Source organism: Pyrgilauda ruficollis, unplaced genomic scaffold, assembly GCF_017590135.1.
Source record: "Pyrgilauda ruficollis isolate IOZ18807 unplaced genomic scaffold, ASM1759013v1 scaffold40, whole genome shotgun sequence".
Classification (NCBI taxonomy): domain Eukaryota; kingdom Metazoa; phylum Chordata; class Aves; order Passeriformes; family Passeridae; genus Pyrgilauda; species Pyrgilauda ruficollis.
The window spans coordinates 5,429,716-5,449,173 of record NW_024525490.1 but is presented as its reverse complement, the minus strand read 5'-3'; the positions used below and the strand labels follow the sequence as shown (position 1 = coordinate 5,449,173).

General features: G+C 41.7%; 1 protein-coding gene across 2 annotated transcripts in view; it reads left to right on the top strand.

The window, feature by feature from the left end:
* The first annotated feature begins 2,370 nt into the window (after positions 1 to 2,370).
* DST (dystonin) overlaps positions 2,371 to 19,458 on the top strand; it is a 273,488-nt gene continuing 256,400 nt past the window's right edge. Inside the window, exons 1-2 of one of the 2 annotated variants that reach the window (XM_041477345.1) lie at positions 2,371 to 2,478; positions 18,307 to 18,514. In XM_041477345.1, the coding sequence (XP_041333279.1) occupies positions 18,337 to 18,514 (178 nt within the window). In that variant the 5' untranslated portion in view covers positions 2,371 to 2,478; positions 18,307 to 18,336. Of the gene's footprint in view, positions 2,479 to 17,385; positions 18,159 to 18,306; positions 18,515 to 19,458 lie in introns of those variants that run through there. The other variant, XM_041477347.1, reaches the window with a different exon arrangement.

Genomic DNA, 19,458 nt, shown 5'->3' with positions numbered 1-19,458 from the left:
TGGCATGTGTTTCTAAGCACTTTTAGAGCTGCTTAGCTTCTATCAAATTCTTCTGTTACATAAACATACTTTCCTGAAGAGTTTTATCCAGCTAATGGGATGGGAGTGTGGCGAGGGAGCAGTGCAGGGTACATCACAAGGCTCTGGCCAGTGGCCCTCACGTAAATGAACCATAATGCATTTAACATTTAGAAAATCTATTCTGATTTCAGAACTTGGAATAGATTTGCTGGGTGTTTAGGTGCCTTAAGGAATATTTTCACTTGCTATGGAATAATCCCTGATGCACACTAGCATTCTGTTTCTAAAAGAACATTTCCACGAGCAGTAAGCCCTGCTATAGCAGGCTCCCTGAGTTGTATTTTTCCTCCTCATCCCGAATAGTCCCTAGTATCATGTTGAATGATACATTTTAAGTATCTGTTAGCTATTTCACAGTGTAGAAAGAAAATGGGGCAATGATCTGATGCAATAGAGTGGCAGAGTCTCAGACTGACACCCTGGAATGTTTGCAGATCCTCCTAAATCTGCACAGGTCTGCAGTGGCTTCCACTGTACTGCTTGTTTGGTGGATATGGCAGGGTGCTGCTTCCATTCAGACATGGGGTGCCAAGGTCTGTCCTTACCCAAACTCTGAATGGTTCCATTGCTTCTGTAGAGGAGGAGGGATCATAAAAAAAGATTCAGGAAACATTGGCTCTACCTTTGCATCAAATGTATTTCACAGCCCTGATGCACTGCATACGTGAGCCTCCCGGACTGACTAAGTAGATTTGGGCTCTATTTCTGTCCCTCCTCTCCAGTGTTCATGTGTAGAAGTTTGTTCCCTGGAAGTTACTTCACCTTTCCACTTCAATCTCTTTACATCATCCGTTGCATGCAATGTGTATTTATAGCAATTACTAGCATGTGTATGTAAATGTATGTTTGTGTCTTTTGGCTGTTTAAGTATATATTTACTTAATGTGGAATGCATTTAAAAAATGAAGATAGCTGTTTCTCTGTCCATCTGAGTGTCCAGGACAGGCACTGTCTTCCCTTACAGTCTCATGAACATTAGTGGAGGAAATCCAGTTTTCACAGAGCCATACTTTTGATTATTTCAATTTACCAACATAACAGCATTTTAGCACAACTCTTCTGTGCTGATTTCCTAATTAAAATGACAACAGAAAAGGCAAAACAAATCACAAAACCCAAAAGCTAATGGAGGGGGGGAGCAAAAGAACAGCAGATTTATATGGAAATGTACTGCTTCCACTAGTTTTCTGCTGGCAGGAATTCAGGATATTTAGATTCACAGCATAGATTTCTGCAGTTTTATCTGAAATCTAACCTTGCAGAAGTTGGATTCTAAAATGCTGGCTTTGTTGCGTAAGGACTTCAGCAGGTATTCTGCTAGAAGAAAAAAGAAAGTAGAAAATTAGGAAATTAGGAAAGTAGAAAATTATTCTTGGTTTTGAAAAGAAATATAGTCCTTAAACTGCAGACTGTCACTAAGGACAGATTTGGCTCACCTATTCTGAAAGCTGATATGACTAAGTGAATGAGTATTTACAACCTGGCCAAGTTTAATATCAACCAACATTGTGTTCAGTACAAATGGCCCTTGTCAGACTTGTGCATGCTCATGAGGGGACTCGGTGAAATGAGAGAATGCTCATTGTAAATGCTCTGCAGGTAGCAATAAAGGGACAGCATTATACATGTTGCCATTAAAGGAATGAAATTCTCTAAGGCCATGAGCCATTCTGGATGATGCTCAGAGGTTTTCCCAGAAAACCTCTAAAACAGCATTTCTGAAGGGCAGCTTTTCCTGAGTTTATTAATTTGGCCAAATATCCCCATATTTCTGAGATGATATAATTGTTGCCACCTATCAATTTTTCTTCATTTTCCTTCTCAGGAAAAAAGTCCACATATTCAGCCCATGCTCCCTAAAACCATTTCTCACGAGGCCAAGAATTAACCTGGAAAATTTTAATTATAAATTTTAAATTAGAACTTTTTAGTTATAAATAAGTAAAAGCATGAGGTTCCAAAGAAAAGCAACAGCAGTGCTACTGGCTGTGTCTATAATACATATAATTGAGCAACATAAATCAGATGTGATATTAATAGCACTTGGCAACATCTCTTTATTGTTACATATAGAATATGGGGACATGATATTAATTTAAGGTGAGCATGCCTGTACCTTTAGTTGTTAAGATCCAGTGTGAATTTGTAGTTGTTTCACAGTTCCATTTTGGGAGATGCCAAACACGATGATTCCTTTTTCTCTTGCAGGGCTTTCGATCAAGCCCTCGCCATGCCAGAAGACGAGTAACACCTCGCCTGGAGGAAACACAACCCATAGTGGAAGCTCACCACCTCAGTGAGCAGGAAACTTCTGTAAGAAAAAGAAAAATCAAGAAAAGCAGCCGAGTCCAACCAGAATTTTACCATTCTGTTCAAGTCACCCCAACTCGAAAACCTGTAAGTATTCTACCTTTAGGGATAAATGGCACTCACCGTTATAAAAGCACTTATACTTAGGGGCATGTAATATAATTTTAATTTTTGGGCTATTCATATTCTCTTCCTCAATTTAAAAACCTTTTCAGTTCTCATATTCAGCAGCAAATCCAAATAAAAGTTGGGAAGACTGTATTTAATGTTGATGCATAACTCTAAAAAATAATCCTGTTCTGAAGAGGGTTTTTGGAATTTTGATTTTTAAAATTTGTTATTTAGACTATAGACTATAATCAAATCAGATATTAAATTTTATATTTTATGGTGATATTACTTAACAGGGGTTTTTATAGCAAATGTGCATTTTATTTAAATTTCTTACTTAGATTTAACAGAGATGCTATGTACTGAACTAAATTTGTATTAATTATTATTGCTAGATTCAATTTTGAGATCTCTTCTACTTTATACAGTGTTTACAATCTTTCTGCTCAACAAAACTTAGATCACATCTCATAATTCTTTGCTCATCAGCTTGATTTACACACAGTTATTTTAATACTGATAACCTACTTTTAGTATGGAAATATGACAGTTTGTTGAGACATGCAGTTCCTAATGTAAATTTGCATGAAGACCTATCCTGTCCTGCAGGCATAATGCATTTCTCTTTTTAATGAGAGCTCATTGCTTTGACACATTTTCTGAAGTACTTTTCTGTGACAGGGAGCTTGAACAACTTTTATAAAGTCAGTATTATTAAAGGGGTAATTATTGAGCATACCCTAAATCAGATTATCTTGAAGTTGCTGGAACCTGAGCCTTCCTAGACTGGTGTTCACTGAGCAGCAAGATCTATCAGTGAGCTCTGGAGATGGTTTGAGGCAGCATTCCCTAGTGGAATTACATTGCCTGAGACAACAAGCAACTTCTGCAAAGAAAGCCATAGCTGCCAACAACTGCCAGAATTTTTACCTACTATCTGAATTTGTTTCTCTGCTTTGACTTCACTAGTCCCCATTTTCCTCTGTTCTCTCATGTTTCTATTTATGGTTTATTTTACACTACTCACGTTTTTGTGTTTAATTTGATCTGATGAGTTTGTCTTCTACTCTTCCTAAAGGATCTGCTGTCACTTTCTTCTCAACTATCTCCCTTTCACTCCCATCCTATCTTACTTTCTAGACTGCTTTGTCTAGCTCTGTTACTCATATTAAGTCTCCAGCCTCCCACCAGCTCCCTCTGTTCATTATTCACTTCTGGTCCTTTCCCTGCTTTGTTGTCCTTCCTTCACCTCTTCCACCATCAACTCTTATTTTCCATACCACTCCTCTTGGGGTTTTTTTATTCCCTTTTTTCTTTGATTATTCATATTTTTTCCCATGGTAGGCCTATGCCAAGGGTAAGCCTGCCTGTCACTGCTGAGGCTGTAACCAATTGCTACTGATTACCAACATTGGAAAAAGAGCATCAGTGCCACTGAATTAAAGAGCTAAAACTGTAGAAATGGTGTAAGCAGCATAACAAGCTTGGAAGAATGGATTAGTTATGCTAAGAAAGCCCTGCTTTTTCCAAAAGTCAGTAACATGGCAGGGATTTAAGGACCAGCAAAATAAAAAATATGAGAATAGAAAATGTGCAGTGTTACTGTATAATTTCACTTTTGTATAATTTCATGTGTCTGCTGTGTCTGCTAAGATCTACCACTGTGTCCCAGGGTGTCCTAGGTTTCAGTGAAACAATAATAAATCCCAGATTTAGAGAAAACTTCTCTTAGTGCTGTCACCATTATGTCACTTTCTTGAAATTGCTTTTGCAGTGTATCTTTTATACAGTTCTTTTGATAGCTTTTCCTTCTACAGCCTTGATGAATGCACATTTCTACCAAAAAAGAATAAATTATCTTTATATACTACAATCCAGAAAACATAAGTCACCAATTTAATTTCTCATGGACACTGTAAGTTATTTTGAGTGTATTATTAATGCCATGGTGACAGGGTGAGTAAGGTTTATGCCATTGCCATGACAAATCACTGCAGTGTTGTGAAGTTCCAGGCAGTCACCAGGATGTCCATCCTGCAGTATATTGCATCTTCATCCCACTTAGTCTCAATGTCTTGAAGCTGAGAGACTTTTGACCTTCATCTTTGTACAGTTTTACATGAATCAGTGCCAGAAATGCTCTTGTTAATCTGCATAATTTCTTTCCCCTTTTCCCCCTTGATATTCCTAGCTCTGCCCACTTGAACCACTCTAAATAAATAATCTGTTGTCTTGATGTTTACATTATGGCCATATTCTGCCGAGTCATGGCTTGAAAAACATCCTGTATGATATCTGCTAACCAGAAGATATAATTTCTCCTCATAAAACAATTCTCCTTTTTGGTTTTCTTTTTCCCTCCTCATGCCTTTTTGTCCCCTTTTTTCTGTGACAAGAATAGTACCTCCAAGGTAACTACAAAGAACCTTAGGGAAAGCTTTTTCTTTGCTCCAACAAAATTTAAAGTCCTGAAATGTGTTAGCCTGTTTTGTTTTCATATTAAGATATATGCATAAAGACTTTTCAGATATTTCATTTAAGGCTTTGGTGGATATTTAGATGCTAGGCTTTCTTATTCTTGCTAAGTTAGACTATTTTTTATTTGGTTGGTTTTGTTGTGTCTAAATCTTGTTTTGCAGTTTCCTAGCGGCTGCTATAATTATCTGAATTTGCTTGTATTATTTTTTACTTCCTGCATAGCAATCTGAGATCTTTCCAGTATTGTTCCTGATCTTGTCAGAACTAAATTAGTTGTAATTGTTTGGATGGGAGTAATCCCGCTGAAGACAATAATTACTCCACTTGAATATCTGCATGAGGAGATGTTTGCAGAAATAGAACATTAGTTTTCTCTGAAAATTTATTTGTTTTTTTTACACCTTCCAGGTCATTAATGGGGATATTAAATATATTTTGTGCTAATACTGATCCTTGCCAAACAAAGTTTATAAGCCATTTTCATTTTATTTACCTTACTGTAGTGCAACATGAACATAGTGCTGAGGTTTCCCCTTGTAGGGCACATTGTTATATCTCATACCCTCTAGGTCACCCTCTCATTAGTGGCTGTATTATTTGTGCTGATATTCTCTATAGTTTTACATCAGCTTCATATGGAGGAGAGTAAGATACCTACTACTGACATGTACTTTGAATTTTTGAACACAATGGAGAACTCTTGAGAACAATCTGAACTGTGTTTTTTAGGTTGGTGTGATTGCATGCAAGTCAAGGGAGTGTTTCATATTGCTCCTTTTCCAAACTGGGTACCTGATTCTGTTAAATTTTCTGAAGGTGTGGAAGGATATGCAAAAATCTCTTGTTGTGAGCGTGCTGCTGCCTAGCAATACTTCTCCAGGGCAGATTTTGAACGGAGGGCTCTATTACAAGCATTTTGAAAATATTATCTATATTTTAAATAATGCTTCTGCTCTGAAGCAAAGTATAAAATGCAGCAAGTTATTCATAGGTGGCCTTGAGTTTGTGTAAACATATGTGGCTCCTGAGCTGTGGGGTCAGTTAGGTGTACAGCTCTGCCAAACAATGTATGACTATGAAAATAATTGAAAAGAGATCCTGTCAAAGCAGCATCTTTTGACATCTCCATTGTTAAATGATTTCAAGGGCTCCTAAATGCAGCCACCAGGGTTATTTGCAATCATGACATGTAGCACAAAAATTTGCACTTTTGTTTGTCATGATCACTCTAAGATATGGTAGATGAGACAGGGTGATAAATAAGCCTGTTTTCTTCACTTGCAGATGTGACAGCCCTCTTTCTACTCAAAAGCCTTGTACTTTACACATCCAAAGATGATTTATTTTGCCCCAGAACTGTAGCTACAGCATGTATTGAGGTGATTAACTAGTGAATACTGTTACAAAGAAAAGTATCTCTGAAATAACCTACAAAGAATAAACTGATGACCAGTAATGATCTGAGAAGCACTGCTGATTGTAGGTGTTCCTCAGGGTCTCCTAATTTACCGGTTTCTAACTATTTAAGGACTGGCCTTTGCTGAAGCAATTTAGCTCCTTAGGAGTGGGTACAGCATCACTACAAGTCACTACAAGGAAAACAGAGAAGTCAGACATCTGGGAGGTCACAAGTGAAAAAAACCCAATGTGGGCAGCTTCATTTGGCTCCACTGAGACTAATCCCATGGCCAAAGTGAAACTTGCACTATGAATACCCTGATAAAGAAACCATGAAAGCAAAGTTTGATCAATTTTTAATGCATGTACAACCATAAGCCGTCCCATTCATGGTCTTTTCAGCTATCCTGGTTTACTTATATGCTGCATTTAAGCCTTAGAACTTATGGGAAAAATCAGTATTAGAATTCTGTCTGAAAAATACTTAGGAGTTTTTTTTAAAATAGCTGATACCAAATAGTTTATAGAAGTTCCAGAAGTCTCACATTTCACCTTACTTAAGAATTTTATTTTTTCATATGTATAAAGTTGTTCTACAGGGCTCTTTAGGTGTTTTTAATGTGTCTCATTAAATAAATTAATTTCCATTTATTCTTACTCTGATGTTATGTACTAATTTTCCAGTACCACTATGTCCTTTACATGGTATTTGAATGACCTAAAACATATGAGATGCAAATATTGCCCATCACTGTGCACAAGATGTGGTTATTAGCTATTTAATCTATAGATTGCATTCATATCTTCTTTCTTTTGGAGACATCTGCTCATGCTGGATTGTGTCTCCTGTGAATTGCATTTAGAAGCAAACTTGGCAAAACACTATCATGCCATCTCTCACTTTCAGCATTTTTATTAACATAATATTAACGTTCTCAAATGTATGGCAAAGCTGAGAGCTGTCAGATTCTGCACGCACGTGTGCACACACACACACATGCATGGGTCCTCTCTCAGGACAATCTGAGCACAGCCATCATGAACAAACACAGGGAGCATGTGAATCCATATAAAAATGGAAATAAGAACTGCAATTTTTCATTTTTAAGACAGCTATGGTTTAGCCTGGCATGCAGCTAAACACAAACAGCACCACAGAACTGTTTGCTCACTCCCCCCAGTAGGATGGGAAAGAGAATAAGAAAAAGGTAAAACTTGTGGGTAGAGAGAAGGTTTAATCAGACTGAAAAGGAAGGGAAAATAATAAGAATTATGAAACAATGTACAAAACACGTGATGCCCAATGGAGTTGCACTGCACCCACTGACCGATGCCCAGCCAGTCCCTGGACGGGAGGCTGCCACCCTCAGCCAGCTCCCCCCAGTTTTGTTGCTCAGTGTGATGCCATATGGTATGGAACATCCCCTTGGTCAGCTAGGGTCAGCTGTGTCACCTCCCTGCTGCTTGTGCTGGCAGGGCAGCATGAGAAGGTGAAGTCATTGATGCAGTGTCAGCCATGCTCAGCAATGACTAAATCATCAGTGTGTTATCCACATTACTCTTACCTTAAACCCAAAACACAGCACTGTACCATCTGCTAGGAATCAAAACAACTCTACCACAGCTGAAATCAGGACAAAGACTTAAAAGATATTTTATATAGGTATTTTGAGAAGGTCTTGACAGTTTATTAGGTGATGGTTTCATAAAGTTTTTAACAAGATTTAAGCATCTGGACAACTTAAACATTTTTTAAAATATCTCAAGGAACCTATTTTAGGTGCACAGGATCTTTGCAAATATGACTATTAATGCTAAATCCAGTCATGTTTGAAATGAAGAGAAAGCTTTCAGTGGCTATTAGGTTGACTTTGAAGTTAGCTCTTTTTCCAAGAGACTGTTTACATCTCTTTTTTGGACTGCTGCGTTTTATGGCTTTTCTTATAGCAAGTAACTCCTCACTGATAAATTCTTCATAAAGAGTTTTGCCCAGAGAGTTAATTTTCCTGCTGTTCTTCCAGTTTCTGTAACCTCCTCCCTTGCTGCCTGCTCCCCATTTCCTCTTGGCTGCTTTTCCCTCTCCACCCTGCAGCTCATCCATTGCGCTACAGCAATTGCCCGTTTCTTCCACTCCTTTTGCCCAGCTCCTAGGCAGTTTAGGTTTTTGAAGGGATTTCTTAAAGGTGTATTGCCATGAGTTTCACTAGGCCCTGGAGGTGATTGCATTACTGTTTTAAAACTACTCTTTCCTAAAACACAACAGTGATATGCTAAGAGTTAGATCTGGGATTTAAAATTACTGTTGTCTTTCTAGTGGTTTTTTTCCTATACTGAGTTACTACAGCTATTAAGCATAGTACAAAAGAAACAAGTTAATTGCAATAGGGCTAATAATTGATAACACATTAATGGAAAAAGACACAAGAAATAAGCATAGCAGTAACAGTACACATGTACACCTTAACTGACTTCACTGCTCGCTCTTATTTGGGGGGATAAGGTCATTTGCATTGATTGTCCCCTGTGGTGACAGATCATGCTTGTTTTCAATATATTTACTTAGATTTAAAGTTACGTGGTTGAAAATAACATAAAATCTGTTATTTTTTTGTACACCATTGCAAATTATCCTGTACCTGTGGGCAAAGCCCTCTAATATAGCAGTATTTTTCTTGATAGGTGAGCTGATTTCATACACTTTTTATCTTGTCTGACTCAACTTTCATTCCCAGGGCAAATGCTTACTTAGTGAAAATGGGATGAGAGCTTAAACCAGCCTAACTCTCTTCCATCTAAAGCGTTCAAAGAGGGTCAAAGTGCACCCTTCATCCTTGGAGCTGAAGCGAACTTGCCACTAAATTAGAAGGGAATAAGAGAAAATAATATTTTCTCTTATTCTTATTCTAATTTCTCTTATTCATATTCTATTGTTGCATCTAAGAAATGGAGTTGTGAGACTCAGGCTTGAAAAAATGTAAATTTTTTTTTTTTTTGCCACCATCATTTTTCCATGATTTCTATTATCTGGGATTTTGTGTTCATTGATAAAATTTTACTACATGCATGCAGCATAGCCTCACTGAGAAATTAAATTTTTAACTGTTCATAATTTTTCTTTTTTAAATCCCAGTGTCCTTCTGGGAGAGCTAGTAATAGAAACCTAAGCTGCTAAAATGTTCTAGCAGTCTTAACTGTAAGAAAAAATGTTTTATGTATGTGATTATAAATCTGTAAATTCTGTACAGTAGCTGAAAGCAGGTTAAAAAATGTAATCAGCTCTGATCTTGTTGATAGTGTTGTTTGCACAACTTAAAATGACCAGTAATTGTCTCACAGATGCATAGTAATTATAGTCTAAATGCAGATGTTTCCTTTTCCTTCACTGCCACAAGAGTCACTCTTCAGGGTTGTATTGTGTAACATCCTACTGTGGCACATAAAAGTACATCTTTATATAGCAAGGGACTCCCTTATCCATTTGTATTTATATATAACACTACACATGGGTATGATGTTGAAAGAATAGTTTGGCAGAGGCAAGTGTTCAGATATTATCAAGCACTGGAATTAAGGTGCTGAATTACACGTGCAGCTTTAATTCAGTGGATTGTGCATCTGCCTTGTCACACAGGCTTTAACTGTATGATGGTGTACTGCTTTTTCACAGGATGTACTCTGTATTCATCATAGGGTGGAAGTGCTCTTAGGATGACTCTTATGTGTAGGAGTTCTACTGCAGAAGTTGTAAAGTGTATAAATGAATAAAACAGGAGATTGCAGGAAGACAGAGGATCTCTTATTTCTTTAAAAAGAGAGAATGCTGCTTTGGAGATTGAAGGGTGGGCACGGGGTCACTGTAAATAAGCTGAACAACTGGTTTAAGACATTCTTTTATCCTCCATTTTCTAAGTGCCTAAATTAAAGCATGCAGCTGGGTTTATAGAAGTTCTTAAGCTGCTATTCACCACTGCACTCTGTGTGTGCTGTAGTCTGAGTATTATTGATATGTAATATTAATGGCTCTTAAAAGTCAGATCCCTGGCATCTCAATTGGACTTAGGTAAAAAAATTGGCCTCCTGGTTTAGTTTTTGTCCTGTGTAATGGGAGTGAAGCAGTCAGATACTACTATAGTGATGAGCACAGAAAACCAGTCTATTAAATAATAGTTCCTTCTTCACACTGGTATTTGGATAACATGAAGTAAATTAAGTTCTAGGACTGCCCATTCAACTGAGGATAACAAACAAAATACTGAATTACTGTTTGTGGAGTGAATATCCCCCTTCATTTGCACTAAGTAAGAGCAAGAATTTTATTAAGAAAATTACTGAGGATGTAATAGTATATGATCACATCATTATGACTGCATCGTAATATACAAATAAACAGGCTAAACCAAGGCTTCATGGTGAACCTTAAGTCTGGGATTTCGTAACATTTTAGTACTTTGCACCCTTAACAAAAGTATTTTAACAGGAACTTTGTATTTAATTTCCTACTGCTGTTAAAAACAAAGTGGAAAAGCTCAGCTGTGTAGCTCACTGGCAGGTTTTGACACTTTGACTACAATATGGAAAATTCTGTTGGATTTCAGGGAGAGACTGATGGCATTTGTATTCCTCAAATGAATCAGTGACACAGGGGAGGAGGTATTTTTTTCTAGAGGAACTTTCAGATATTTGCAAATGGCCGGAGTTGGGGTGAAATTTCCTTTTCCTTCCAGGCTTCTTAGGGCAATGAGCTTTCCTGTGCTCATTCTTCCCAAGTGTGGCTGTTTCTGCCACGTCTCCTCCAGGCTGCTCCTGACCTGCCTCTGCCAACTCCTTCCTTGCTGTCCAGTCCTCACTCCTCAGCTGACCTTGGCCCTTTTCTCTTGCTCTGCCAGTTCTTGTTTCACTCCTTCATGTCACAGCCATTCCCAGGTTCACCTGGTCAGTCCTTTCATGCTCTGAGGCATTTGTTCCAGCTGTCTCTTTGATTTCTGTGCGTCCCTGTGGCCCCTGGTTGCATACTGCAATCCTTGGCTCTTGTCTGTCTTCTCTGAAGCCTTCACACACACAGTTCCTACCCTCCTTGTTCATTAACCTGCCTTGTTCAAAGCCTCTTGCAGAGGCAGCTCCAGTTCCATGCCAGCATGCCAGACCCGTAGCTCTCCCGAAGTCCGCTTCCTCCAGCACTGATGGTTACTAATCCCAGCAGTTACCTTGCAGGGCCATTTCTCCTGGAGTCTTTATCCACAGAGTGTGCTGCTCCCTTGAATGCTTTCCAGCTGCAGCTCCCGGGCTCTGTCAGGCTGTGTTTGTCCCTCAGGCTCTCAGTCCCGGTGTATTTCTCCAGCCCTTTCCTGCAGCATGCCGGTTCCGGTGTTTGTCCTCTCCACATTCACATCACACGGCTTCTTCCTCTCGCTGGCTGCACAGGCTGAGCGAGTCACGGAGAGCAAAAACGAAAACTCTCCTGCCTCTCAGGTCTGGGCCCTGCCTTGCCCTGCTCTCCATGCCTCTTGTCTGCACTGCCACCAACCTGAAACCATGGCAGGCAACGATTAAGTGCAAAGATTAGTTTTTCCTCTGGATCTCCAAGCTGGAAGGATCCTGGTCAGCTCCTTGGTGGGGATGGTAGGTGTCCCAAGTGTGGAGGTAAGAGCTGGGAGGGTGGAATTTGCTTGGTCATTCTGTGATGGTGGGGTATTGGACTGGCAGATCTGAAACCCCTGAGAGACTCTGCTTAGGGGGTGCCAATCTGAAGGGATTTTTCAGAGACGATACATTGAAGACTTTTTAGTTGAGAAATTTGAACTCTGTTTAAAAAAGTTTGGTAAAGTAACATTGGTAGTTACCTGAACACTAGGAATAGTTAAATCAAACTATTTACCTTTACAAAGAAGAACTGCTAGTAGGTAAGGAGAGTTTAAAAGAACACTTGCTCAGCAAAACCAAGAGAAGCTGAGAGGAGATAGTATGCAGGCTATGAATACGCATTGGGGAAGGAAAAAGGTTATTTAAGGAAATAAACATTGTTGTTGCAAAAAGTGCCCAAAAGACCGAGAATAAGGTTGAGGTGGCAGCTAGATTACAAGATCACTTGTAATCAAGACAGCAGGAAGTTCTGCAGCAGCTTTCCTGTCAGAGTAGTGAGATCAAACACAAACTTTAAAAGCTTTACTTTATACTCCCTGATGCCAGGGATAGCAGATGATATTTATACCTCAAAGACTTATCACTCTGACAAATGCAGGCAGATTTTTAACAAAGATGGCAAAAGACTTATGTCTAGCTTAAAGCATATTCATATTTGAAGTATCCATCCCAAAGCTTACAGTCTTCTCAAAAAAGATCACTGGGATTTTTTTAGCGTTTACAAATAACTACTGGATGTTTTCATAATCTTGCTCTCAAGCTTCTCACTCAGCTTTGACTAAAAATTGTCGAGAAAATTAAACCTTGGGAAGGAAATATTTTCAAGCAAACTTAAGATAAAGAAACTCAAAATTGATTTGATAAGAGAAAAATCTCATATTATTAAAACCGGTGTGTGTGATTATAAGAATATGTATTTTCAAATAGTTTAATGTTGATTGATTGCTGGATTGAGACTTCAAATTTAGTTCTAAAACACAGATGATAGAATAAACCCCAAATGCTTATTTCCATCTTCTCCTACCTTTAGAAATAAAGAATGTAAGTTCTCTCTACAGAGCAAGTAGATATTGTCTTTATGTTTGAAAAGCCTACCTGTTTGCCAAGACAGTTTAACACAGAGCCAGACCCTGGATGATCAAGATTTTCAGATTTAGTATATTTGCCTTCCAGCTTTCTGCTTATTGCTTTATGACATTAAATACAAACCCAGAAACTCTGTAGTAATTTCCATATTTCCTGATAACATAGGTACTTGGAAGTATGGATGTCCTCTTAAGTGAGTGGCACAGAACCAAAGAAAAATATTGATTTCCTGTATCTGCATCTCCACTGGTGATTTCTCTTTTTAAGTTCATCATCAACTGGCTTTACATTGTCCTTGTTTGTACTTTCATTTGTGTGTGTTTTGAATTTTGGTCATTTCTGACAACATGCAGTCCCAAGGGACTCACATAGCCCGATTAACACATTGGATGTTTTGTGTTCCGCATTGCATTATCATCTACCCAGGTTAAAGTGGTAAAGATTTACTAATGGGAACATTCAGTTGCCCTAGATTTTGTCTTAAATTTGTTAAGCTGTTTTACTTTAAAAGTTGATCCACTTTAATATCATTCAGGCTGGGATGTAAAAGGACAAAAATAGCCTTTCACTTTCAATTGATATTCTAAATTATTTTAAATTAAAAGGAATTTTGCTGAAACACACTGAGTAAAATCATTATTCTAGTGCTTCATTTCTGTTGATATTTATCCATTTCCTGCAATGAGTATAATAAAAGAAAAATTATATTCCAGGAATTCTGAGATAGTTTAGTATAAGTGAAATATAAATAACTCATAACTAAACTGAAAATTAAATGTCAGTCAGTATTGATCTGTACTTCCCACACAGCTTCCAAGAAACAGCATTAAAGGACTCACTGCAGTGGACAATCATCTTAAAGATAAAATGTGAAAGTACAAACTATTTGATTAGAATTCAGCTGGCCAGCACAACCTCTGATGTGTCATAGTGTTGGGAAATTTTTGTAATATGAAGATAATTTGGTATCAGCCTTGCAGCAGCTTTTCCCAGCTGGTTTGCCTGACCGAATTTAAAACCTGACCTCGGCTAATGCTTCCTCTCCCAGGAATGACGGTGTGCAGTCCCCGCTGTTCTCGACCCTTTCAGCTCCTATTTCCAGGTGGCTCAGCTGATCTCTGGTGGGGTGTAGAGTATTGCCAGCTACACCATCTTCCACTCAGTCTCTACCTGATCTTCTGCTGTGCCTCACCTATGACAAACAGCAGTTCTTTCCCTCCTCAGGGAAAATCATGCCTGGGAACTTGGCCGAATCCCTCTAACAAGAAGCGTACTAAATGCTTCTTTGAAATCATCCCCGTTACTGGAAACCAGCTCGCTTTTACAGCACAGCTGCCAGCCTGACTCTCAGGCGGCTCCTGCAAATAGCCTGATTTCGTGGAAGCCCGGCGGCAGCGGCAGAGGGAGCTCCGCTCCCGGGACTCGTGTGCGCTGTGCACCCCCGTGCGGCACGGGAGCGAGCCGTGCCGCGGGAACCCCGCCTTTGGATGCTGCCAGCTCCGCTTGGCTGAGCCCCGCGAGCCGCAGGGCTGCGGCGCCCCGAGCGGCCGCGCAAAGCGCGCTGCGGATGCGGCCGCTCCTGCGGAGAGGCCGCCAGGCTGCGGAGCAGCAGCAGTGCGCAATCGGAGGCAGAGAATAAGCAGCTGTAGCATCTGGGCTGTGACCTTACACAGGCCTTCAAGCTAAGAGCAGTCAAGTCCTGACCCTTGCTAAGTCCCTGAGAGTAGGCTAAGTAAGGATGATCAATATTTTATTCACTCACGTCACCTGCCAAAAAGCATTGTGTATTATTAACTGATGTATTTCACATCACAGTGAAATACACAGCCGTGTAATTTATACAGAAATAACAGAAGTGCCTTACATATTCTGATTTTAACAGAATATAACAACCTTTTTTTTCCCCCACGTTTTGTCCTAATGGGCCAGGAACTCTTTTCAGAATAGTACTGATGTTCTGCATTATTTCCTATTTTTTGAACTGCTTAATATGATGCTCTGATAATGGAATGCTTATTTGGGATTTACAACTCTATCATGGAAAATGTGTATGCTAGAACAGAGTCCAGTGAGATGAGTGGTACACAAACAGTGCCTGTGTGCAAAAGAGGAACAATTACAGAATTTGTATCAAAGCTGTTAATTTACTCATGCAAAGTTGTTCAGTTCATCATAAACACCTTTGGAATAGCAAAGTAAAAAATGCCTAGGTGCTCAATATCTCTGTGCACGCATTACTCAGAAGCATCTCCATGCTGAATAAGAAAGTAGACTGTAATTAAGTTAGAAGTTGACATTTCTTAATGTTTTCCAGATTTTGTTGTTATGAAAAATTCCTTTCTGAACTTCCTACATTGCTCTGAAAGTGAAACAACATGGTAATTGAAGAGTTAAAAAGCTAAAGTGGGTTTTGATTATTCATTTGGTTACTGCATGTATCAATTAAGGTAGGATAACCTAAAAGCAGATAGCTAGTTGTAATGCACACAGATGCCAAACACTGTTCTACCATTGCCTGTTCAGTTTGATTCTCATAAAATGAGTGGAGTCTTCTCACATAACTTATCTTCCAGTATTGTAGCAGAGCAGACTAAAAGGCAGACTCATTTTCCCTAAAACTGACATCTCAGATGGTGCACAATGAACAACCACTCAACAGTGCTTCTACAGGTAGAAGGAGATGTTATGAAATATAATAATATAATAATGGGCTGTGAAGGCCTCTTTTGAAAAAAGGAAACCCTGGATAAAACTGGATAAAATTTATAGCTTACTTTCAAAAATAAATCTGAGAGTTGAGAGATCTTTCCCCAAAACTCCAATAGCAATTGTGATTGTACTTTGTTCTTGCATATTTCAAGCTGCTACATAAATACTAACAAACTATTGCTATAGCACCTCATAACACTCTGTTTGGTCTCTTTCCAACTTTCATATTATAAGCTGGAAATGCAGAAGGTGGAAAAGATAAAAGAATATGTCTCTGTGGGTCTCAGATCCAATGATACTGAGGGTTGCTGATCCGCCAAAAGAAGGTACAGGCCTGAAGCAGGATGTTCAGAGCTGGGATTAAAGGCAACACTTTCTCTTCTATGCCAAAATCTGGGGCTAAGGACAGGCTCAAAGGAACCTAATCCCTGACTAAGCACATGAGGGGCCCCGGAAGCCCCAGCTGGTACAGCAAAGTGCCCTGCAGCAAGCTGAGCACTTCCAGCTCTGATCAGGACGACACTGATATGTGACCATCCTGCTTTAGGAGATCCAGTTTTAGTTTATTATACAAACTGACAGCAAAATAGTCTCTGCGCTAAAACTAATTATGAAGGAAATCTGAGCTGGTATCAGACATCTCATGTTTCTGTTTTTCTGCACTTACGTTTTGCTCTCTCTACATCACAATACAGTGGACAAGAATTCAGTTAATTAGTTTTATGTTTTCGTTCCCTCTCTCACAATTTGCACATTTCAAACTTCACCATGGAGTACCGTACAAGGAGAAAAGAGAATTGGGATAGAAGTGAAGAGGTTCAGAAGGAAAAAACACTAATAAGTGATCTCCTCTTATTATAACAGATTATTTAACTGTATATTATATTTTACTTTTTTGCAGAGCAAAGAATGCATCATGTTATTTCTCTGGATTATCAGTAAAAAAAATAATCAGACAAAACCAATACATTTTATCAGATCTCAATCACTGTACAAATTTCTTCTTTAAGAAAAGGTACCCTTTAAGCCCCTTTATAGAAAAAAATAAAATTGAGAAAAGGGCAATACAAACCTAAAATACTATCTGGTTTAATATCAAATCTGGAATCTAGAATGGCTGAGTGGGGCTGTTGCTGTGTAACAAAATATGCTGGCTTTAAATTGAAAGAGGGTAGATTTAGATTAGACATAAGGAAGTAATCCTTCACTGTGGAGTTCCAGTGAGGCACTGGAACAGGTTGCCCAGAGAAGCTGTGGAAGTGCTCAAGGCCAGTTTGGATGGGGCTTTGTGCAACCTGGTCTAGTGGAAGCTGTCTCTGCCCCCAGCAAGGGGGTTGGAACTAGATGGTCTTTAAAGGTCCCTTCCAACTCAAACAATTCTGTGAGCCTATGATTCTACTACACCTGTAAAAGTTGACAACAGCACACACCTAAAAATTAAAATAATTGGACGAGCATCATGTTGCACTTCTGAAAGGCTGTTAACAGCAGCTCCCACGTGAAATGACAAATCAAACCCACCATTTTCTTGTCTCATGCCTTGGAGAAACAACAAATCCCTTAAATCAGAAAATACAGAGTAAAAGCAATAGCACCTTGCTGACCATTGTGTCCTGATAACGTGTTTAATGATGTACCTTGAACTTCTACATGGAGCTGAACTGTTACTGTTCACACATCTCTGTTTCCTACTTTACAGTAAACAGAGAAGCCAGACATGGCAGCAGTCCTCTGCTGCATCACTGTTTATTTACGTTTCTGGAAGAGCTCTTTTTTGAGTAGCTGGGAAGCCTAAAAGTGGATACAGTTTATACTCCGAGATCAGTCGTTTGTTTGCCGAAGTCGCCTGGCAAAGTGTGACTTAAGGCTGCCCATCGTGCCGTGCTGCTCGAAGGGGCTGCTCTGAGGAATCGTGTTCCTCCCTCCCCTGCTCCCCTCCGCCCCCGTTAGCCAGCCAGGGGGAGGCCCGGCCGCTGATACAGAGCTGGGATCCCGGCGGGCCTGGGTCTGTCCCAGGGGCGGATTTACCAGGAGCTCGGTGACGGCAAATCTTCCCCTTGTCCTGGCGGGGGAGCCAAACGCCTTCGATCTGTAGCCGGGAAGGTTGTTGGTGGCTTTTTTTTTTTTTTTTTTTTTTTTTTTTTTTTTTTTCGGCTGTTGTTGCTGCTGGGTTTATTGTTGGGGAAGTGGGAGGCTCATTTGCGAGCTGGTTGCCCAGCCGCAGGCCACGGCTCTAGCCCGACATCCCTCCAAATGCACTCCCGCTAAAGACCGGCTATTTTTTGGAGGATCACCCTCGGCACGCCGCACACGCACCCTTTTCCCCCTCTAAATTCACACCAATGGTGAGCGGCGGCCCTCTCCCCTATCCTCCTTTTCCCGTGAGATGCTTTTCCACGCCACGCGGGGCGGGTATTCGCCGGCGCCACCTGAGGCCCTTCGTCCCGAGCTGCTCCCCACGCACCCTGTCTGTCTGTCTGTCTCCCCGTGCAGAGCTCCGGCAACGCGTCCTACCGATGCTCCATGTCGTCCTCCGCCGATTTCTCCGACGAGGAGGACTTCAGCCAGAGGTCGGGGACGGTGTCGCCGGCGCCGGGGGACACGCTACCCTGGAACCTGCCCAAACACGAGCGGTCCAAGCGGAAGATCCAGGGCGGCTCGGTGCTGGACCCCGCCGAGCGGGCCGTGCTGCGCATCGCCGGTAAGGCGCGGTCGGGGGCGGCCGGGCAGGGGCGGCCGGGGGCCGGAGGGACCCCCGTCCCTTGTCTTTCAGAGCGCGGCCCCGCCGGGCGGTGACTAAGCTCTTTGGCCGCCTTTTCCGGCTGGGTGAACTGATGCGTGTGGAAGGCGAGCCGAAACACGCGCAGGTGCGCCCATTAAACTTTCATGCGAAAAGGCATCAGCGGCCGGGGGCTGCAGCCGCGGCGGGGGGCGGCTCAGCGGGGCCGCCGCTTTTTTCGGCCCACAAGGCCGAGGCAGCCCCCGGCCGCCCTGGGTGGAAGCGGCATCCCGCCCGCAGCGCGGGGAGAGGCCGCGGCGGCCGATGATGCTCCGCGAGGGGCGGGGGACCAGGAGCCGGTCTTTGTCCACTCGGGGCCGGGGCTGCGCTCGGGGTGGACGGGGACAGGAAAGGAGCCGCCTCGGTGTGCCGGAGGCGCCGACGGGCTCTGGTCTGCGGCCCGGCGACAATTGATGTCGAAAATAGGGCGGCGGTCCGCATCACCCTGGCGAAAGCTGGAAAACGCCTGAAATGAATCCCAGAAAGATGCGGCGGTCCTCAGTGCTCCCCGGGGACACCGCTGTTGTTCTCCCCAACCACCCCGATTACATATGCGCCTCCGTGCGTCCCTCCCGGGACACCATTTCCCAGAGTAACCCATCCCAGCGGCGCTATTAGCGGGGGCAGCGCTGCGGAGCCGGGCTCCCACCAGCCGCAGGATGCAGCCGCGAGCGGGGGGGTTGCGGAGCCGGCCCGGCCGCCCGCGGATCTCGCCGCCCCCCCGCGGGCAGGGTGCGCAGGACGGGGGACCGGCGGGCCGGGCAGCCGGGACCGCACCGGAGCGGGCCCGGCGGCGGGGTCAGGGCCGGGGGACAGCGGGGGAACGCAGACGCGGCGGTGACACCTGCGGCGGGGCCGCGCCCGTC